The sequence below is a fragment of the Eurytemora carolleeae genome, unplaced genomic scaffold (genome assembly GCF_000591075.1).
Source record: "Eurytemora carolleeae unplaced genomic scaffold, Eaff_2.0 scaffold634, whole genome shotgun sequence".
NCBI classification, from domain to species: Eukaryota; Metazoa; Arthropoda; class Copepoda; order Calanoida; family Temoridae; genus Eurytemora; species Eurytemora carolleeae.
This window is the reverse complement of record NW_019396525.1, coordinates 122999-147368: the sequence shown is the minus strand read 5'-3', so window position 1 is coordinate 147368 and position 24370 is coordinate 122999. Positions and strand designations below refer to the sequence as shown.

General features: G+C 32.0%; 1 protein-coding gene and 1 long non-coding RNA gene across 2 annotated transcripts; both read right to left on the bottom strand.

The window, feature by feature from the left end:
- Positions 1-98: 98 nt before the first annotated feature.
- On the bottom strand, positions 99-23971 carry LOC111704855 (mothers against decapentaplegic homolog 3). Its single transcript, XM_023477219.1, has 14 exons — positions 23466-23971; positions 20092-20161; positions 18940-19007; positions 16545-16593; positions 15510-15628; positions 14998-15076; positions 13751-13809; positions 10200-10405; positions 9322-9440; positions 8745-8791; positions 6978-7072; positions 5889-5999; positions 4171-4279; positions 99-1992 (listed from the first exon to the last, which is right to left on the bottom strand). The coding sequence occupies exons 1-14, from the start codon at positions 23954-23956 to the stop codon at positions 1833-1835; spliced, it is 1782 nt and encodes a 593-aa protein (XP_023332987.1). The 5' UTR covers positions 23957-23971; the 3' UTR covers positions 99-1832.
- On the bottom strand, positions 9447-9862 carry LOC111704860 (uncharacterized). Its single transcript, XR_002765893.1, has 3 exons — positions 9843-9862; positions 9694-9751; positions 9447-9602 (listed from the first exon to the last, which is right to left on the bottom strand). It is a non-coding gene; the product is annotated as an uncharacterized LOC111704860 (long non-coding RNA).
- Positions 23972-24370: the final 399 nt, after the last annotated feature.

Below are 24370 nucleotides of genomic sequence, written 5' to 3'. Positions count from 1 at the left end.
TACATTATTGATCAGAGATAAAGTGTTCAAGGGTACTGCTGTGATTATTGCCATATATGGGTCACTTGAAATTACGCGTACAGTCCCTTTACAGGTGGTTGAGACAAACTTTATTTAGAATCATGCTCGTACACTTTGAATTTTCCTGATGAAAAAAAAAACCAATATTACACAAATGTGAACAAAGTGCGACCTATACAGTATACACCCAGATTAAAAATTCATTTAATATCTTTACAATTAAAGGAATTATTCACCTACAGTACAAGGAAGACGATTTTTTTGTTTAAGTTTCGATTGTTAACAAGCTTTTTTTACAATTACAAGTTTACAAGTAATCAAAAAGAGGCTTTTTTATTGACTTCTATTTTTAATGTTTATGTATATTCATGCTATTTAAAAGTTTGATTTAAATCAAAATTGAAATCAAAAGTCGTCTTCATTGTATTGATAAAATCGCTGTCCATTGTATACAAAGTTGGGCAGAAGACCTCAATTTTAGCCATTTTTATCCTGGTTAATGGATAATAGATATAAATGGCGTTTTTTTTGGGGGCCAGTGAAACCAGGTTTTGCGTGAAGGAATTGAGTATTTGCCACAAAATTTGATGTTGTAGTTTCTATATATCTGCAACCCAATGTTTTTAAAGACATTCCAGGGGGAGGTCAACCCCCCTCTATACGCTTCAGCAAAGTGGTAAGATTTTACAATGGATTTTTAAATAGGTGAACAATTCCTTTAAGCAATCCTTAACACTAGGTGAGGTAATACATTCACAATAAAATTCTTTTAAATTTTAAACTTACATTGATTTTTTACATAAAAAATTACGATTTTTTATAATGGAGGCAAATAATATAAAGAACCATGAGGTTCTAGAAACTTCCATCTTATCAATGTTTAAAAACAACAATCATAGAATACTAGTGTAAGCTTTCATATTTACACATACAAATTTTTGATAAAATGTTAAAAAGACAAGGTTTTTTCAGTCATCATTTTACATAAATTGTACAAAGTGTTGGTTTTTAATATGTGTTCAATGATTTAATACATAAAAAAACAGTTTATATTTCTGATAAAAAAATGTTTGCTACAGTAACAAATTTAAATAAATTTGAATCATTCTATCTGTTTATGACGCTAAAACATGATCTTTAAAGGCATCTTATCGCTTGGAATTAAGTAAGCAAAATAAGTAAAAAAAATCAGCAAGCGGAAAAGTTCAATATACAGTTTTTAAATTTCAATCAGCAGTTTCATTGGAAATCTTATAGTGTACGGAAATTTTAGAACATCACTATGTTCCCCATTTTTCCTTTCAAGTTTTATGCTTTAATAATTTTGTTTTAGCCCATTCAAGTAATATTTACATGACAAAGAATTTTTTTTTGATCAATTCGTAATAAATAATATACCAGTTTCATTCTGGAGGAAAGAAAGAGAGAAACTTAATTACAAATTTAAAATAAACAGGAAAATATTATTAAGATATTATTAATTAAACGTTAACTGTAAAAAAAGAGGGGCTTATTCAAAGCATGAAAATAAACAGTAAAAAGGGAAAGTGAAAAAAGTCATTTAATATACATTCTTTTTCTTTTCTTAATTTTAAACAATCATCATTGTGCAATATATTCTCAATGCTGCTTAAATCTTCTTCTTAAGCTATAACTGAACGCTATTCCGCTACAACTATAACTGTCTGTAGCTATAGCTGTAGCTGGAGCTGTAACTGTAGCTGTAGCTGGAGCTGTAGCTGTAGCTGTAGCTGGAGCTGTAGCTGGAGCTGTAACTGTGTCTTTAGCTACACCTGTAACTGATTGTATGTTCAGCTGTTAGAACTACACTTAAGAGCCGGTGAACCCATTTGTTGCAGGACCTTATCCAACCATTGGAGGGGACCGTTCAGATGCAATTCGATCCAACACGGCGTTGAGGTCACCGTCTTCCGCCTATACTCCTCACCCCAACCCTTCACAAAGGATATCCTAAAAACAAAACAATGTCAGTAGAAATCCTAGCGCTGTGTTCGACCTTTTTAATCCATTTTTAAAATTAAAAAAATAATAAAATGATTCGTCAAACTTTCAAACAGCCTCGTCTTTAAAGCGTCGCAAGGGCATGTGGGCTTTGAATTTACATCAACTTTTGTTGTAGTCCTAGAACCCTCAACTATGCTTTAGTTGAGTACTACAGTGGTGTGTAGTACTCTGACCGAAGAAAAAGTGGGGTTTAGTGGAGAGGGCTTATTATTTACATTATAAAACTACAACGCGCTTGTTTCTTACTTAAGTTTTAAAAGAGTAATTGGCAAAATACTACTCGATTTTTGCGTGAGAGCGTGCACATCTTGGTTCACAGTGGATAAAAATAGGCGGAGTGGAATTCCTGTTGTGCGCAATGTCCCGTAAAATTCCAAAACACAGAGAGGGGGATTGAATTTTGTAGATCCAGAAAAATAATTAAATTAGTATTTATTTAGGGTTAGGTTAGGAAAAAACACTTTCTGGGCTAAGCGCTGCGGCTAGGGGGCCGAGCGCTGCGGCCACATGTCCTACATTTAAGACCCCACCAGCTGCCAGTCTCTACGCAGGCATCCCTCAGATATTATTTTTCTGGATCTACAAAATTCAATCCCCCTCTCTCGGTTTTGAATTTTACGGGACATTGGGCACAACATGAATCCCACTCCGCCATAAAATTAAGCTCAGCATCATAAGGCGTGATTCAGCTAGTACTCCTATTGGTGAATATTCCGTCCTTCTGCCTCAAATCCCCAACTTTACATAATACTTTTAGAAATCTCACTTGTTTTTCAGGACAATAAAACCTTACTTTTTCTATAACAAACACACCTAACACCTGGGGGGAAATATTCATCAAAGAAAGGGGGAATGCTTTTTCAAGAAAATATACACCCCTGTCCCCAGACATGAGGCCCCATCGCTGTAAAATCCTTGTTTTGCTGTTGAGTAATATAGGTTTGGATATTGTATGTTTATTCCAAAAAGCATGACAGATATCCATTAAACATTAAACAAATTATATAGCTGAAGTATAAATTACGTAACTTGAAAACCAATGATCACCCTGTAAAATGTGTTAACAAGAATTCAACTAAACCTGAACTATAAAATGAAGTTTTAAACATCGACAACCTCCTACCCTGTTCACTGTGCAGGGTTACCCACAAAACATGAGACTTTAGAGACTGTCTGTACGGAATTGTCCTTACAAACATTGTTTCCAAGTTTAAAAAATCCATATTTTCTTGGCAATTTAAACATGAATCGCAGAGATAGTGCAGTGTACACAGACACATTTCACCTGGTTTAAACTATTTGCTCTATAACAACATCGCATATTCCTGAGATAGTGCAGTGTACACAGACACATTTCACCTGGTTTAAACTATTTGCTCTATAACAACATCGCATATTCCTGAGATAGTGCAGTGTACACAGACACATTTCACCTGGTTTAAACTATTTGCTCTATAACAACATCGCATATTCCTGAGATTGCTTAAATCAAGTTAAATGATGTCTCCCTATTCAACAGTAAATCTAATTTCATTGGCAAATAAGTTTCAGAAAACAATTGAAATATGTTGACAAAACGTACATGGATAAAAAATGCCATCAGTATCGCAAAATGTTCTATTTGTACGTTTGTTCTCTTAAAAATCCCCATTCTCTTAAAATGTAAATATAATTTAAAAACAAATTGCGCTTGGCGGAACATTTTCTTCCACTGAGAAAATAACTGATATTGCGGAAATTAAATGATTATTATGTAAATAGTATCAAAAAAGGGGAAAACTTGCCAAATAATGCTTAATTTTGTTCTCCCCCACCCTCTGATCTATGAAAATCATTATTCAAATATATTATACTAGCTGAAGGGCGTTGCCCGTGGAAAAAACAAATTTAAAAAAAATACTTAAATTTTTTTTTCGAATATTCTTAGCTTAAAAAACCCAAGGCCACCCATGAGTGTTCAAAAAATGTCAGCCCAATCGGTCAAGCCGTTTGGCCGGCTAAAGGCAACATATATATATACGAATGTCTTGTTTTATTATAATTAGCTAATTAGCTCCAATAGATAGATAAGAAGATAGAATATAATGATATATATATCTATATATATTGTTATTCCTTGTTTACCTAATTGAACACATCCTAGCCAAGGCATAGACAGCCTCGAACCCCTGGTTCACGGACTGGGAGAGAAGAGTCGCAAACTGCTGGTTGTTAAATATCTTCAGGTTACATCCTATACAATATAACATATACAATTATATACAATTATATAAAATATTATACAATATCATAAAAATTATACAATATTATACAATAAACAATAAACAATGAACAATGAACAATGAACAATGAACAATGAACAATGAACAATGAACAATATACAATTTACAATTTACAATTTACAATATACAATATACAATATACAATTTACAATTTACAATTTACAATATACAATATACAATATACAATATACAATATACAATATACAATATACAATATACAATATACAATATACAATATACAATATACAATATACAATAATTATATAAAATATTATACAATATCATAAAAATTATACAATATTATACAATATACAATATACAATATACAATATACAATATACAATATACAATATACAATATACAATATACAATATACAATATACAATATACAAAATACAATTGCTCAGGGTACTCATAGTTACTTCCGTCGTTTACCCGGGTTTGGTCGTAAATTACGATTTTAGCAATTTTTTCCAATAAAAGTTGACTTCGTTGACCCGCTCATCTTAGAATCTGAAAACGAAACTAAGAACCTTCTCGAGTTTCCCAATAAAAATGTGAGACAAATCTGTCGAGGGGTTCATGAGTTATGATCGGACATACAAACACACGTACACCCTTATGTAGACAAACAGAGATTAATACTTTATATGTTTAGATAAAGATACAAATTCTAAAACATGTACTTGGCCATTTCATGGAGAATTAAGATTCAGAAACCATTGAAAATCAGTTAATGAATGAATGAACTTTAGCTAAATAAGGGTCTTTAAACCTGCTTATTTTCTATTTTTAAGTTTTTAATGAATTTTCGTGCTTTAATTCATTTAAATTTGGAACAATCTCATCGATCAAAATAGAGCATATAATTCACAAAACAAATAGTTGTAATTTTATGATAGTAAATAAAGAAACTGAGTATTTTCCACATACTTAAATTTTCTAACCCCTATACCTTCGCAACATGTTTTTTAAACTTAATTATAAGATAATTACATCCAACACACGGGCAGCCGTAGTACATTTGAATTTACGAGCCGGGTCAACCTTTCCGGTCCCAGTTTCTATTGTATCACCCGGACATTGGGTAAAAAAGCAGACACTCAATAGGACTAGCCGGTGCAACAAGGTTGACGCGGTCAGACTTTAGGTTGAATTTACTTTTACTAAAGGGTCAGAGGTGCGTGAACAGAGTTTATAGTTTTAAATTTCTAGAATGATCTTTGAAAACGTTTGTGGAAAAAACTCAGTTACTGTAAAAACTGTAGGTTTCTAAAACTAGGTTTTTATTTTCAAATAAAACTAAATCTTATAATTAAACTTTAAATCAAGAAAAGATTAGATAGGACACCAAATTATGAATCATAGTGTACAGTACAATGTACATAGCCTTGTGAACAGTACAATGTACATAGCCTTGTTTACAGTACAATTGTACATGGCCTTGTGTACAGTACAATGTACATAGCCTTGTGTACAGTACACTGTACATAGCCTTATGTGCAGTACACTGTACAAAGCCTTGTGTACAGTACAATGTACATAGCCTTGTGTACCAACCTGGAGGAATTTTGCAGACTGTTGCCGGATGCCAACCATACTGTTGGTTGCAGTTTGGAGATTGGACAAATAGAGCAGATTCAGATAAACATTCAGCAAACACCTCTCCTCCTAGTTGTAAACATTATATAAACATTCAGCAAACACCTCTCCTCCTAGTTGCAAACATTTTATAAACATTCAGCGAACATCTCTCCTCCTAACTGTAAACATTTTATAAACATTCAGCGAACATCTCTCCTCCTAACTGTAAACATTTTATAAACATTCAGCGAACACCTCTCATCCTAACTGTAAACATTTTATAAACATTCAGCAAACACCTCTCCTCCTAACTGTAAACATTATATAAACATTCAGCAAACACCTCTCCTCCTAATGTTGTAATCAAACATTAGATTAAATATGCTAAAAGGTACTGGCTGCGTAATTTCAAGTGACCCTCCATTAAAGTTGACTTTGCCCGATTCACAACGGTACCTTAAATAGATTTGCCTGATCAAGTCTGAATTATATATATCGATGTTGATAATTTTGAAACCCGATTACTATTCATTTTGGTTTCACTAATGGTTAAACACTAGTCTAATGTACAGGGTTACCCAAAAAGAATGATACTTCAATAAACCGAACGGACAAGGCTAGTGTAAGGTAGATCCAGCATATTTCATGGCTGAAACGTTGTGACAGGGATTCATAAATCAATAATTATTTATTACGCGACCTTGGACATTTCATTCAGTTTTAATTTCGATTTTTATTACTTTCACTTTAAAAAGAATTATTCATGATTTTTAAAAATAAAAAATAGATAATTCGATCCATGAGAAACGCTCTTAAATAGACAAAAATTACTACCGCAGAGTGGCAAGTCTGATTCCCAAATTCACCCATGGAGTGTAAATTTCCTTGACAAATCATCCCCCCCCTTTTTGAAAACATTCCCCCCCCCCCCCACCCAAGATGAATTTGGGAAATAGAAAATAAGAGGGAAATAAATAAGTTTTTGGGAAAAAAGTACCAAAAAGGGATGAAAACCTAGCATTTTGTGTTTAATTTCCCCTCCCCCCAGGAAGTCGTAATATTAACCTATATAGTAGAGACGAACTCCTCGTCCGATATTCTTCCTGGTCTGCTCCACCACGTTGTTCCTGTTCACGTTGGACAACAGACCCAGACAAAACCTAAACAATAGCAGCTACAGGGTGTCCCCTTGAATACTTGACTTGAATATCGTCTTTGATTTTCGATGTTTGGTAAAATGACAAAAAGTGTATCAAAAAAAGAATTTTATGTCTTCTGAGCTCTTCAAAATGTGGTTTGCATTATATTTTTTAAATTGACGGAGATATCAAACATTTGAACACTGCTTTTTTGTTTTCGAATTAAAGGGAATATTTTTCGACAACTCCGTCAATTTCGAAGGTCCAAAAATGGTAGATCACATTTTGGAATTCCTGAGCCTATTAGTTTCAGATGTTGATTACTTTAAATCACGGAAAAGTTCGTTAATTAGATCGACCCCCACCCCAACTCAATATTCACACATCTACACAGTTGTTGTCGCTAAGGAACAAGATTCTGACGATGAACAGATAGACAAGGAATAACCCTCAAATCAAAATCGATAATGCAGAAAACTCTTTATTTCCTAAAAAAAAATGAAATGAATAATGATAAATAATTATTACAATGGTTTACAAATTTATAATGAAAAGATTCTTACGATCTATTTGCTTATTTGTGGGTTAACAGTCGAAAAGTCCGAAGACGCTTTTTATACATTAAAACTTCTGAAAAGATTAACAATTAAATGTTGATGAAAGTCACTAATTCTTTAAATGAAAATATTCTTGTTTAACTTTGAAATGGTTCACAATTAATAAACGTTTATACTCCGTTGTCGGAGAACAAAGAAGAAAAGCGGGCTGAAATTGTTTGGTTTGGTTTCTCGTCTCCGAGAGGAGCTTTTAAGTTGAAGACGACATTACATAGAAGGGGGGGGGGGTCTTAATGTTAATGGTTGACAACAGTTTGTTTTTAATCTTTGTGAAGAAACAATCTCAAGGAATAATAATTGTCTAAAAACATTTTTTTAGAAAGTGAATATTTGCAAATTATCTTTTTTCCATCTCATAATCTGAGTTCTTTTCCCTTATGTCCATTTGACAGCCCAAATTTTTATTTTGAATAATCTTTTTGTTTGTTTATATTCTTGTGATTTTTACATTTTTTTATTTTTTTTTTATCGATTTTGATGGTTATTATATTGTTAGAACTGACGAGGGTCAACCCAGACCGAAATATATTTTCAATAAATGTGGAACTAACATCTACTTTTTTACTCTACAGAGGTTTGGTCCGTCACCATCACTGAATTTTAAATCTACTTTAACTGTTATACTACTAAAATTGTTTTCACTTTATAATTTACAGCACGGAACAAAGACGATATTGAAGTCGGCATTTAGTTATTTGGACACCCTGTATCAAACTAGATAATCAAAGGTTGACGCTTTTATTGAGCTAGCGCTAATCTCTAACTCATAAACCTTATAATGTTTTAAAGGGATTAAGATATTATTTTCAGAGCCGAGCGCAACGAGGGGAGGACTGAATTAGAGGTCGAACGCTGTGGCTAGGACCAAGGAGGAAAATATTATACTTATCAATGTTTGCATTAAGAAATGGCAATGGTAATGGCAATGGTAATGGTAATGGTAATGGCCTATTACACCCCCTGGCCACCAATGAGTGTCCACAACAAATTTCAGCCCAATCGGTCCAGCCCTTTGGCCGGCTATACGCAACATATATATGAATGTCTTGTTTTATTATATAGATAATAAAATGAACCTGTCACTAGAACTTGGGTCTGTAAATCCATCGACTGTAACACTGTCCTGAAATTAATATTTTCCTTTTCACAATTTCAAATTCCGTCTTTTTCCTTTTTCTTTTCTTTTCTATTTCACTTGTCTTTCTGTTTCAGATTCACTTTTTCTTAAACTGCATCCAATCTTCTTTAACTGCTTTTTTAATTGTAAAAGTTTCTCATTAAAGAACTACGATTTCAGAATTGATCATTTTAATATTAGAATAATACTCATCGTTCATAAAATGTCCAATCATTTTTGGCTTTGATTATTAGTCATGAAATTCGATATAATGCTTTAAAAAAAGTACACAAGACAACCCAAATATTATTTTTGATTATGAATTATTAGTTTAAAATCTATGAAAAAAGGGGAAAGTGTTTTATATTTTAAAAGCACCTAAGGCGACAGACATTTTAATAAGTTTAATTTCAATGGATATATTTGAGTTTGTTTTTTAAAAGTTTTCGTTGTTAATTTGAGAAAAATTATTGTTATTTTGTGGTTTTCAGGATTCATCCAGTAAATTGGAAACAATTCCCTTTAATAATTAGTACCTGGGATGCGTGATAGTTCTCTCCCACCCTGTTATTCATCTCGTAGTAGGAAATAGAACACCAGAAGGTTGGTTCACAATACATCACAGGTTCAAGCTCCAGACCTGGGACAAGACTACCTAAACAATACAGGTTCAAGCTCTTGACCTGGGACTAGACTACCTAAACAATACAGGTTCAAGTTCCAGACCTGGGACTAGACTACCTAAACAATACAGGTTCAAGCTCCAGACCTGGGACTAGACTACCTAAACAATACATCACAGGTTCAAGCTCCAGACCTGGGACTAGACGACCTAAACAATACATCACAGGTTTAAGCTCCAGACCTGGGACTAGACTACCTAAATAATACAGGTTCAAGCTCTAGACCTGGGACTAGACTACCTAAACAATACAGGTTCAAGGTCCAGACCTGGGACTAGACTACCTTAACAATACATCACAGGTTCAAGCTCTAAACCTGGGACTAGACTACCTAAACATCACAGGTTCCAGCTCCAGACCTGGGACTTGACTACCTAAACAATACAGGTTCAAGCTCTAGACCTGGGACTAGACTATCTAAACAATACAGGTTCAAGCTCCAGACCTGGGACTAAACTACCTAAACAACACAGGTTCAAGCTCCAGCCCTGGGACTAGACTACCTAAATCACTGGTTCAAGCTCCAGACCTGGGACTAGACTACCTAAACAATACTGGAGAAGGTTAAAGTGTGTCCCTGGAGAGGGTTTAAGTGTGTACCTGGAGAAGGTTAAAGTGTGTACCTCGAGAGGGTTAAAGTGTGTAAGGATTAAAGTGTGTACCTGGAGAGGGGTAAAGTGTGTACCTGGAGAAGGTTGAAGTGTGTACTTGGACAAAGTTAAAGTGTGTACCTGGAGAGGGTAGACTACCAGGTGATGAGACGGATGGCAGGGAGCACGGGGAGGACAGGGAGGGAACAGGGTTAGCTCCAAGATGTAAGTCCTCCACCATCCGTTGACTTTGCGGAGAGGCGTTCCCGTTTGAGTCTTCTGTGAGGTATCCGGAGGATGTGGAGGGTGTGGCAGGGGTTCCCCCTGTCAGGTTATTTAAGCAGTTGCTGAACACAAAATATTAATGTAGTTTAAAAAAAAGTTTACAAGGCTTAATTTCTTAGATATATTTTATAATTTAGGAAATGTACATCGAGACAAAGGGAAATGAGGAGACGATATGTCAGAAATCTTTTATGCATTTGAAATAGTTGCATTGATCAACTTATTCAGTGAAATGGGTTTATTAGTCCCACCGTACAATACTATAAAACATTAAATAAAAGAATGAACAATTCAATAAGCATTATTTTGTTTTATTAAGATTTTAACAAAACTTCCTTGTGATTTATATTTCTGTCCAAAATGTAAAATTTCTTGACCTTCAATGTATATAAGAGTAAAACTAGTTTGAGTTAAATTGAGATATTTACACAGCTTGATCCAGGAACTGATGACCCAACCCAACTATGATCCATGAATTAAGAATATCCAACTATGATCCATGAATTAAGAATATCCAACTATGATCCATGAATTAAGAATATCCAACTATGATCCATGAATTAAGAATATCCAACTCTGATCCATGAATTTAGAATATCCAACTATGATCTATGATTTAAGAATATCCAACTCTGATCCATGAATTAAGAATATCCAACTATGATCCATGAATTAAGAACATCCAATTCTAATCCACGAATTAAGAATATCCAACTCTAATGAATAAAGAATATCCAATTCAAATCCACAAATCAAGAATATCCAAGTCAAGTCCACGAATAAAGACTATCAAATTCTAATTCATGAATGAAGAATGTCCAATTCTAATCCATGGATTAAGAATATCCAATTCTAATCGGAAATTAAGAATATCCCATTCTGATCTTGGAATTAAGAATGCATATTAAAAGCATTGCTTGGGATTCATATAAATTTGATGCGGATCTGGATCCTGGATCCGCACTGGAAAAAATGGATCCGGATCCAGGTTATGACCCAGTCAAACCAAAAGGCAACGAATTAAGGACATGAGATGGCCTCAAGGCTGCTAGTTTGAACGCCTCCACGGCCATCTGAAAGAGAGGGAAAGTGGACCATACACTTCAATATTTGAGGTAGTTATAAAGCATTAGTCAAGGTCTTAGGCTCTGAAGTCTATCTGGACGGTCAGCTGGGTTTGACTGGGGAGCATTTCTTTAATATTTACTGAATTATTTTTTACAAAGCAGAATTGTCCAATTATTAATTGTTTCGCTTCTTTTTATACAAAAACCTGAAGACCCATTCAGAGATAGGACATTTTTATAATCTCTCTTTTTTCAAAAGTTTAGATTTGGGGTTTGAGAGTAAAACAAATTTAGTTTGAAGCTTTTGGATGATATTCTTCCCCTTGGATCCGGAAACTTGGATACGCATATTTTTGCGGATCCGGATCTAGAAATCCCAATCTTGGGATCCAACGTATCCGGATCCTAAGCACTGAGTTTGAAAACAAGGTTTGAATGTGTAGAATGCTAAACTAGTTTACGAGATGCAGAAATCTGCAATCCTGCATGTTGCGCAACATCAAGAGGAATATGGGGGGGGGGTTGTACTTTTATATTATTAAAACTTTCTTTGTTTTAAAATAAGAAAAACTACATGAACAACCCGGATAAATAAAAAATCTAAATATTGTAAAAAATAGATGAACTATATAGATGCATTATTTTTAAAAACTTTGATGCACAATGATTTGCAGAAATGTTGCACTTGCATAGGAACTAGAAAAACTCTATAAATATTCTCAATGCCGGTTTATTAGCAGACCTCTTGATCTTGACACAGTTAATGATAAGGATATATACTAAAATAACTAATTACTCGTCAAAAACTCATATTTTTAATCCCTATATTGTACACCATTGATACTTTATACCATAAATGCTTCTAGATCTAAGAGTGAATTTGAGTTTGAAATACGAAAAAATTAACTTTCAAGTTGTAAAGATCAAATGAGTTTATTCCTTTGTACTTTGACCTAAAAGGACATGCCGTAATTCGAAAAAACCCTCCATTAAGAGAGAAATGTCCGATTCACAACGGTAGTCTTTTAAAATTTACATGATCAATTATGTGAAAGACATGGTAGTTTTTCTACGTTAGAAAAATTTCTAACTTTAACAATTTTGCTAGCAACTAGAAATAAACAAAAAGCTTTTATGGATATATTTGTAAATATTTGTAAATAAACCATCAATATGTATATACAATATACATCGTCAATAGTCATATCATCCAAAATACGAAGTAATATTTTTCAAAAAAAAGGTCGTTAAAATTTAATAGCCTTCAAAGTTAAGTTTTCATATTCTTTGAGACTGGAACAGGAAGAAATCTTATAGAGACAAACTTCCTTTATATGATGAGTTATTGGATTTAAAAATGTGTTAAACTTCACATTTCTATCTACTTCATAAAATAAGAATAGATTGATATCTAATACAGTTCAAGTAAAAGGTCATCAAAATCTGCTTCTATGATGAAAGTAAAAGTGTTGACTTGGCTTGGCTGACCTAGTTTATGTTGTTATGGTCTGAACTCACTGCTTTTATTGAATTAATAACTACATTTAGCCTTGAACAATGCCAACAATATACCTATAAAACTAGTGTACTGTGTGTCAGAGCTGAGATATCATTTAGGGTTTAAATTATTATATTATAATTCTTGTATCTTGATATCAAGCCAGGGACCGAAATTAATGAATTTGAACTGCCTAACAACGGTTCAAATTTGAATCACCGATTTAAATTATTCTTTAATCATTAACTTTGAGCCGTTGGTTTAAATTTGAACCGGCAGGAGGTAATTCAGCGATGTAATTCAAATTCACTAAATTCGGTCACAGGTTTAGAAATTGTACAAAAAATCATATAATCTTAGAATTATGAAGTTTTAAAATATCTTACTGTCATTGTGATTTGAAAGTTAAACATTTTAAAATATACAGAACTCGTAAAAATTAGCTCAAGAAGTAAAAAAAATATGATAAGTTCACTTTCTTCCCAGGGATATTTATTTTCTTTAAAGTTTTCATCCCTCGCCTAGAATGTTTTAAATGTTGCGCTGAGCACAAAAAAATTAAGCATCCTCAAAAAAATCTTCTAACTTCCTTTTAAAAACGGAAATGAATCTTTTCCTCTACCTAAAATTTTCTAAACCATGTATCTTTGCTAGCTGATGGCGGAAACCATTGATATTTCAAACTTATATTATATGATCCAACAGAATGAATAGTTTGAAATATCAAAGGTCTACAACACTGTATTGCAAAGATATCGGGATTAGAAAATCAGAGTTAGTGGCTAAGACTTAATTCCTTTGTTTTTAAAATTATTTAAATATTTTTTTCCTGGATATTTTACCTTAATTTATCCAGACTGGGAACCTCAGGTAGGGTTGTAGGAATATCGCTGTGATGATTCTAAAACAAACACATATCATGTATATTGTAAATGTAAACTAGGCGTTTAGGCGCTTCGCGCCCATCTTCTATTTCAATTGTGAACATGTTCTCTTTGTGTACATTGTGAAAAAAAACAAAGAAAAATTTGCGGATTTTTAAAAAATAATTTCGTGGATTTTCAAAATTTTCAAAAATTGAATTTTGTTATAAGCAAATTTTGGAAAATTTGATCATCCATAAAGCTTCCCCATAACGAAGCTTCAAAAAGAAACATTTGTACTGCGTTGTGCTTAAAATATTATTTCACAATTAAATATGACTACGTAACAATGACCTTACACAAGGAAATAAATAAACAATTTCCAATAAATTATCGAAATGAACACTGGCCGTTTGAAGTGAATGTTAATGCAATTTAAATTATTCTGGATTTAAAATGCCAAACAAGATTCTTATCAAAATCCCTAAACGTGCATCATTACAGTGAATATTTTTGTTTGGAAAAATTCACAGCCTCATTTTATGCTTGTCTTTAGGCTACAACCTAAAAATCACAGCTTGCGAATTTGTTAAAATTTGCTTAAACAAAGATATCTTCATAATATATTTTTCTCTCAAAATATATTTTAAATCCCGCGGACGACGCCTATCACTCCAGCTAATCTATATAAAAAAGCTCTTCCCTGATTCATTTATATTTATACAGTGAAACCCTTAATAACGAATACATAGGAAGAATTTTTACTATACTTCGTTTTATACTATTAACGTAAATTTCAGTATATGCGAAAATATATAGATAGCCATGAATATGCGGGAACAGTTTTTAAGTGTTCCATATAATCATTTAATTAAAAAATTAAATTTCTGCAATATTATAAATAGCCATGAATATGCGGGAACAGTTTTTAAGTGTTCCATATAATCATTTAATTAAAAAATTAAATTTCTGCAATATTCCATTATCAGAATGTGAAGAATACGACATTTGATGAATTCTTTCGATGTATTTGTTATTAACGGTTTCACTGTATGTCAGCTAAAGCTCACCAAACGGCTGGATAAAATTGGCTAACATTTGAGCTAACTTATGGGGTACCCTGAGGGTAAAACAGGCTAAAAAATTGCTTTTTTTGAATTCTTTCTTTAAAATTTTAATTTTTTGTTTTATTCCACGGGCAAAATTATCCACCCTGGTAAAAGTACCTTAGGGACCATGATGGGAGGCAGGGAGGGGGTGTCCACTCTATTATAGTGATACGGGTTCACGCAAACCTGCTCCCTCCTAAACAAAAGTTGAACACTATTTTTCTTCTTTAAATACGATCATTCTTTAACAAAAGAATATATTCCTTAGTTGAGTGTAAACATGTTTAATATCCCGTCTCAACAGATCTTGTTTACGCATTGTTAAAAATCAATATTAAATGGTTTTCCTTATCTGAAATATCAATGGGGAAAAAAAGAGTATTTTGATATAACTGAGGACAGAACAATACATAGTTAACTGGATAGTTTAATAGATACATGATAGAATAAACCACTAGATAAATAGATTATTTGTAACCAACTAGATAGATACATAGATCAACCTAGTACAGTGCTCTGCAGGTTCAAGTTCATAATGTGAACCTAGGTCTGGATAGATAGAGATAGATAGATGGATAGATAGATCTCTATAGATATCTATAGAATAGGTATATTGTATAAACTAGAACCTGAGATGGAAGGCATATGTACAATGATCCACAGGTTTAAGTTCATGATGTGAACCAAGGTCTGGATATCTCCACAGTCGACAGTATATAACGTGAGGTAATCCCTTCTTTGTTCCAACCTAGAACATTAAAAATATATTTGCATGTGAAGGGAAAAATTCTAAACTTGAACTTTTATCATGTGTTTTATCTTGCCTCCTGTAAGAACCATCAATCTGTGGAATAGGATGACGACATGTCAGCAATTTTATGGTATTTGATGTAGTTAAAAGTCAAAGAGTCTGTGTTGACTACACAATTGCTGTGTTTCGTGTGCAATGTGCATGGGACTATTTATAATCATAACTTGGGTCCGACAATTGTCAATTCCTGTTCCAAAGTTTTATAGGTTTCACTGTAGATTTTTCTAGATATGCACTATGCAGAATGCAGGATACTAGTATATTAGGATACTAAGCTACTAGGATGCTAGGATGCTAGGATACTAGGATACTTGTATAACTGAGGGATACAAGGATAAAAAGGATTCAAGAAAACAGGGCTACTAGGATACTTTAGGACACAAGGATACTAGGTTTAAATGGTACTAGGATTTGAGGATACTAGGATTTGAGGATACTAGGATTAGAGGGTACTTTGAATCGAGGATATTAGGATATAAACAAGAAAACTAGGATACTCTAATACTGTAACTAGGCTATCATGATGTAAAGGGTATATATTAGTACATGATAGGATAACAGGATATTATATTTTAAACTGCTATACCTGAAGTACATGATAGGATATCAGGATATTATATTTTAAACTGCTATACCTGAAGTACATGATAGGATAACAGGATATTATATTTTAAACTGCTATACCTGAAGGACATGATAAGATAACAGGATATTATATTTTAAACTGCTATACCTGAAGAACATGATAGGATAACAGGATATTATATTTTAAACTGCTATACCTGAAGTACAACATTGACTTGTGAAAGACTACCCAACCCCCAAGTAGACTAGCTCAAAGCCAAAAAAATTATTCCTTAGAACTCTGATCAGCTGTACTTATCGTTCTTTCCAGTTCCTTCAGTAACAACAATATACTAGACACTGTACAATTGTATATGGGACAATGTACCGTACACGGTACAACTTACTATACATGGAACAATGTGCTTTACATTGGACAATGATACTGAACATTGAACGAACAATGTACTGTACATTGAACAATGTACTGTACATTGAACCTTGTACTGTACATTGAACCTTGTACTGTACATTGAACAATGTACAGTACATGGAACAAGGTTCTGGACATGGAACAATGTACTGTACATGGAACAATGTACTGTACATGGAACAATTTACTGTTCATGGAACAATGTTCTGTACATGGAAAAATGTACTGTAAATGTAAAAAGGTACTGTATATAGAACAATGTACTGTACATGGAAGAATGTATGAACATGGAATAATGTAATGCATGTATATGGAACAATGGACTGTACATGGAACAATGTACAACGTGTATTGATTGTACATGAAACAATGTATTGTACATGAAAAAATGTATTGTGTACATGAAAAAACTTATAGGGTAAATAGTATGACTTCTGAGACGACTGTACGAAATTCATCCCGTTCTTTTCCTACATTAATAGTTTGATTTGCTTCTTTGGTTTAATTAAAACAATTCGTCAAAAGGCTTTCATTAAAAGACAGAAATCCAAATAAAATCCAATAGTTTCACAGTCGACATTTTAGTCTATCCATGGTATATAATGTTTAAATTTGTGCAAAAATGTTTTTTTTTTTGATGTGGTTACATAAAAGGCCCGTAAACGACGTACTTTAATTGATATATGGGTTCCTTGAGTCCAAACAGGTATAAAACGAATAGAGAGGATTACAGGGGATAATAGTTCCAAAACTAACACTTGGCCCATTTCTAACACAAATTGAAAGACTGGGTTTTTAGGATTCCGGCCCATATAAGATAAGATAAAAGTGTATAGAAAAACTATAACCAGCATTTTATTAAACATGACCTGGACCACAATTTCAAATTTTAAATTATTTTCTGAAATTAAAATTATAAAAGAAGTTCTTTTTATATTTGAACCCATGACCGTTTTCAAGTCGATTGTCAGGTTTTCCATTCTCAAACATATTGGAATTAATTTGGAATCATTGCCGTACGTTTTCGAGACAAAACCATCTTTCCTCTCCCTTCCACTTTCTGGAGTCTAAGTTCCCACATTTTTTGTTAAATAAGAAAAAGGATGATTTATTTTCAAAAATTTTAAATCAATTACATTACAATGCAAGAACAAAAAATAATAATAATTTGGTTTTTCAATGCCGTAATGATTTTATAATTATAAAAGAAATGTATGTTATTATTTTTATTTTGTTTAGGCTACCCTTTTGAAAAAAATCTTGTTTTGTGGCGTAAGTGGGTAAATGCTTAAAAATTGACGTTGAAATGAATTTGAGTAGTTGTCTCAAAACCAGGATATGTTCCAAAAACACGACATGAGCTGAAATGCGGTAATTGTGTTAAAATAGGGATATTTTAGAAAAGGAAATAAATTATGATAAAAACCTAATTTTTAGTTCTCAAATCTTATTATTAGTTTAAAGTTGACATTTCTTCTTTTGATATATATTATCACTTATCTTTAATAAATGTGTAGGGTAGTTTTGTTCAGCTCGGCTTAGAAATTGTGTTAGAAATGGACCAAGTGTTAGTTTTGGAACTTATTTCCCCTGGATTAGGTTCTGATATATTTAGGAAAATATGAAACCCTGCTTTAGAGCAATGTGCGCAGTAAAATAATATTTTGTGATGAATTGCTAATTTGCAGAGAAAGGAAATTTTATCTCAATTTTGTGAATAACACATTTTTAATTAGTTCATTTAATTACATTTCTTGGCTTTTCATAAAAATAGACAAAAATAGCGCTGGAAATATTTATCGTAGAAAAACATGTGTCTGATAAGGTTTAAACAGATATTATAAAAATTGATGACTGATTCCATACAGAGTTTAATTTCTCATTATTGATATTCAATAACAATCAATTTATCAAAGTTAACAGAAATATTAATAATTTAAAGAAATTTATAGGGAAAAAACCTAATCTAAAATTAAATTAGACTTATTGAAAAGGAAAATATTAATTTCAAAGAAGAAAAATTCAAATTTAAATCAGTAAAATCTATTAGATTTTAAAATTGATTAATATATGTATATATTTTGTAAATTTGAATATTTGTTGCCTCAAGTCCATTGTATTTGTATATTTGTTGCCTCAAGTCCATTGATATGTAATATATATATATTTTGTATATTTGTATATTTGTTGCCTCAAGTCCATTGATATGTAATATATATATGTATATTTGTATATTTGTATATTTGTTGCCTCAAGTCCATTGCTCTTTCTAAGTTTCTTCACCAAACTTTTAACCGCCTTTTCACACCACTTCTCCTCCTTAAATAAATATATATACAGGGTGTACCAGAAAAAACTGAGCAGTAGGGGTATTAGTTACTGAAGAAACAATTTTCGTTTAATTTTTACATTCAAGGTGTCATTAGAAAGCTCTAAATTTCAGTTATTTCATGATGTAAACATTTTTGTTCTTTGGGCGTAAATTAAAAATCGATTTCCCGGATTTTTCAAATATTTGATTTTCCACGTCTCATTTTCATACGTTCATCATAAAGTATGTAAAAATTAAAAGATTTTCGAAATTATTTTTTAAATCATGAGCTGTTAGTCTCAGGTTTCATTTTTAACTAAACTTTCGGATCAGCCATCATTATTTTTGGAGCTAGAGCAATCTGAAAAAATTGACCACTGAGGAAATTATCCGCCAAAAAATGTTCTTGGAAATTTTATGCTGAATTCAAATCTAAAAAGCGATTATATGAAAAAATCAAAATTGGATGAGTCAGAAAACATTAAAAAAGTAAAAAATACAGATTTTTGGACCGTTATTTGGCTGTAACTTCATTGATTTGAAATAATTTTAAAAGCGCTTTTCAGATATGAATTCAGCATAAAATTTCAAAGAAAATGATGTAAAACATAAAATTTTTTTTAAATATTTTGGTGGGGCATCACGGTGATTTCCAACATTGATTACCCTTTCTGTAGATGATAGATTTAAAATCAAGCCAAACAAATAACTGAATGTCATCTATCCTTTATAAGGGATCTTTAAACGTCACCAACCCTTCATAAGGATCTTTGAATGTCACCAACCCTTCATAAGGATTCTTGAATGCTACCAACCCTTTATAAAGGATCCTGAATTACAACAAACCCTTTATAAAGGATCCTGAAATATAACTTACCCTTAAAAAGGATTCTAGAATAAAACCAACCCGTTATTAAGGATCCAACAATACAATTAACCCTTTATGTAGGATCCTGAAATGCAACCAACCCTTTATAAAGGATTCTCGAATTCAACCAACCCTTAATAAAGGAACCGAGAATGCAATGAACCCATTATAAAGGATCCTAAAATACAATCAACCCTTTATAAAGGATCCTGAAAAGAACTAACCTGTTCTGTTTTGAATTCTCCTTTCTTCCATCCCAACAACCTCTTCTCTATTGGTGATGTGAACGGTAGCCTAATAAACAAAGTTTCAAAAAACCAGTGCGAGGGATCCAAGGGGAAAAAATTAACAAAAATAAGAGATTATTAAAACTCTCCTTGTCTCTGAATGGTTCATCAAGTTTTAGCATGACAAAATCGAAAAAAGGGAAGAAAAATTTAAACAAAATACAAAAATCAGTAAATCATGAAGATTTTTCTTAGACCCAGATTCACTGAAAATGAAATGGAAATACTGCAGAAACATTCTTGTCGTCTTCTTTTTTTCATCAAATTATGAAATTTCGATTTGGTGATTTGAAATCTATTTTTAAAATTAAACATTTTTTGAAGAAAAACACATCTGCAACCACTTTAAACAAAACATTTTCGATTAAAAGGAGAATACTTGATTTATTTTCTTTTAAACCTCTTTACTTGAGTTAGGACAGTCTTCTGATTAATAAATGCAGACAAAGCTTTTTTAAAAACCAACAATTGAGCTTTCAACAACATTAATGAGAAAAATGCCCGAAAATGTAATTTATTTTTTATTTTTTTGCCATCCTTTTTTTGGATAGTTTTTAAGTTCACCGCTGTAATTTGTTCCAACAATGTAGTTAACTCGCTTACTCGTACCAGCCCGTCTAGTGTACCGAAATATAGTAAAAAATCTTTTGAATTCTAAGAATCTAAACTATTCGAAAAACGCTAGTGAGTAGTGACAAAACAACAAAGATAGATAATAAAAATCCAAACAAAATAAACTGAAAAAAAATCATCATGACACCATGACAGATCTGTTAAAAATTGATACAAAAGTTTTATAACTTTAATAAATATAAATCATCTTTAAAATTTAAATAAAATAATTCCACTGACTTAGAATTCGACATTTACTCACTATAGTTAAAGGGAGTGTTCGCGAAAAATGAAAGGGGGTATAGGCTTAATGCGATAAAAAAGCGCTTTTGATCGCTTCTAATCTTATTTCTATCTGTTGCGTCTATAAGGAGAAAATTGTTAAAGACGTCTCATACCGAATAACTTTGCAGCCATACAAATTCAGAAAGATGCAACATACGACTTAGACCATACAAAAACCAATTTAATTTCAAACAAATCATTTAGATATTACAAACTATAGTAATCGATTATCTTTCGCCACATTTGTGTATAGTTTATATTTTATAATATTTTTTAATTAATTTGTTTTGAATTTGTTTATTTCTCTTGTCGCTTGCACAACTATCTAAGAATGCCGTGCACCACTCACAGTTTTCGAAATTCGTTAAAAACCTTTTACTAAAAAATAAAATATTATAAAATATAAACTATACGCAAATGTGGCGAAAGATAACCGATGACTATAGGATGTAATATCTAAATGATTTGTTTGCAAATAAATTGATTTTTTATGGTCTAAGTCGTATGTTGCAATTTTCTCAATTTGTATGGCCGCTAAGTTATTCGGTATGAGACATCTTTTACAATTTTCTCCTTATAGACGCAACAGATAGAAGTAAGATTAGTAGCGATCAAAAGCGCTTTTTTATCGCATTTAGCCTATACCCCCTTTCATTTTTCGCGAACACTCCCTTTAAAGTTAATAAGATTTCCGATAGATGAATAAAAGTCCGTGAACTCACACTTCTAGGGGTCAAAGTGTACTTAAATGACAAGCGGGGTAGTGGTGTTTTAATGAATTTCATGATAATAATTTATCACTGATGATTTCATTTTTGTTTAGCATATTGAATTGAATATAAATTAAAGGTCATATAATTATCTGAAGTTTATGTATATATATCTTCAGTTTATGTGTAGTAAACGCCTACTCCATAACAATTTTTCAAAGCTATATCTATCCAGGTACAGTTCAGTTTCACTTTGCTATCAATGTTTAAACCTTGGATACTATCTCATTAGCTATCGATATCAATCGGAAGCTCGTAACTATCAACGCCAAATCATAGGGCAGGATACAATCCTGTAAGCTATCGTGTCAATACGGACACTAGCAATCAATTGATCAATGTATCAAACAGGACATGATCCACACGACTACAATCCCGTGAACTATCAACGCCACTACCACTGGGCGCGTTCTTGTTTGCTATTTCAACTGGACAATAGCGATCTATTGATCAATGTCTCAAACAGTACATGATCCACCCGGCAACAATATCGTGAACTATCAACGCCACTACCACTGGGCGCGATATCGTTTGCTATGTCAACCAGACAATAGCAATCAGTTCGTATGTTTCAACAAAACCAAATTACTTTCAACACTGTAATCAAAGCAGAGTTTCTATATCAACTAAGGTATATTTCTTCAGTTTAGATTAGAATTGGGTCTTTAACAGCGTAATAACAAGTTATATACTGTTAAATATAACATAGTTAAGCAATATCAATGTGGGTATGACAGAGGTTATATATACATACATTGAAAGGGCTTAATGTACGTAATTATAAGCCTAGCAAGGATAGATGTAACGTATTTAAACTATCTCCACACATATTTACGGTCTAATTTAAGTACATGTACATATTTAGAAGATAAACATGGATATATATAAACGTAGTTAATCTAGTCACAATGCATGTTTTAATCATGTTACTTAGCTCATGTTTATCTAGGTATTCTCAGGTTAACAAATATGGGGATTGCTACAATATTTGCTACACAAGAGGTATTTAAAATTTTTCCATATTTAAAGAGCAATGTTTCATATTGACAAGAATTGGAGAAAGACTAAACTAAACTAAATTCAAATTTCTGCTTACAGAACTCATATACACTGCACTGCACTCTGTATATATATATCTGGTAAGTTAAAAAATGTCGTCTTATGCGCAATCTATCTGTCTTTATCTATGGTATTTATTCATTAATACTAGACACACATAAAAAATATTTTTTAGGGATGCACTGTCCTATCTAATTGTTCGACCTATCTATTGAGGTTATTTATAATAAATATGAAAACATTTATAAAAAGAACGCATTTTTTAGTACATGGTGCCCCAGGATTATTCAATTTCTTGAAAGATAATTTTTCTCAATCGACAAAATCTTGAAAAAAAGTTTAGGATTATAATCACAGAATAAATAAAGTTTTTTAGATAAGTGGTAACAAAAAGGGTGGAAAACCTTCCCAGTTAATGTCTAATTTTTAATTTCACCCCTAGAGCCTAGATCACGAAAATCATCTCCACCCCGCAAATAAAAAATCTTCAAAAAAGTACCATTGGACCCAGCACGATGGAACTCGACATGTAAACCGGCAAAATAAATAAATAAATAAACAAACAAATATAAATAATAATAATACCTAGAGCTCGTAGTTTGTAAGAAGTCCTTCAAAACTCCGTCCATACTCATCTTTCTGACATTCTTTATCTGTAATTCAATATTCATTTTAATACCAATCTGTAGTTTCTTTATCTGTAATTCAACATTCATTTTAATACCAATCTGTAGTTTCTTTATCTGTAATTCAATATTCATTTTAACACCAATCTGTAGTTTCTTTATCTGTAATTCAATATTCATTTTAATACCAATCTGTAGTTTCTTTATCTTTAATTCAATATTCATGTTAACACCAATCTGTAGTTTCTTTATCTGTAATTCAACATTCATTTTAATACCAGTCTGTAGTTTCTTTATCTGTAATTCAAAATTCATTTTAACACCAATCTGTAGTTTCTTTATCTGTAATTCAATATTCATTTTAACATCAATCTGTAGTTTCTTTATCTGTAATTCAACAATCATTTTAACACCAATCTGTAGTTTCTTTATCTGTAATTCAACAATCATTTTAAAACTAATCTGTAGTTTCTTTTCTCCACGTTAAGCTAAAGTAAATATAAGATTGAACGTTTAACTAAAATTTTGAATTTCAATACTTTACGAAATAAATTTGAATTTCTCTTACTTGTGCGAAAAAATATTTAAAGATGCTAAGACTAAGAATATAGCATGAATTTGAAATTGAATTGTATTATTTGCGTGTTTTGGCGTTAAAGCTTGGAGATAATATAATATGATATGGGACGCTCTGTACGTTATGGCCAAACACGTAATAAACCGAAGCAATTTACATATTTATTTGAAACTTAATTGTGATTTTAAAAACAATATTTTTTGGTTTATTTAATTAAATTGTGCATAGTAATTATTTTCCCAAATATTTTTGGTTCTTAAAAAACGAGCAAACCCTGGGTCTGTCCT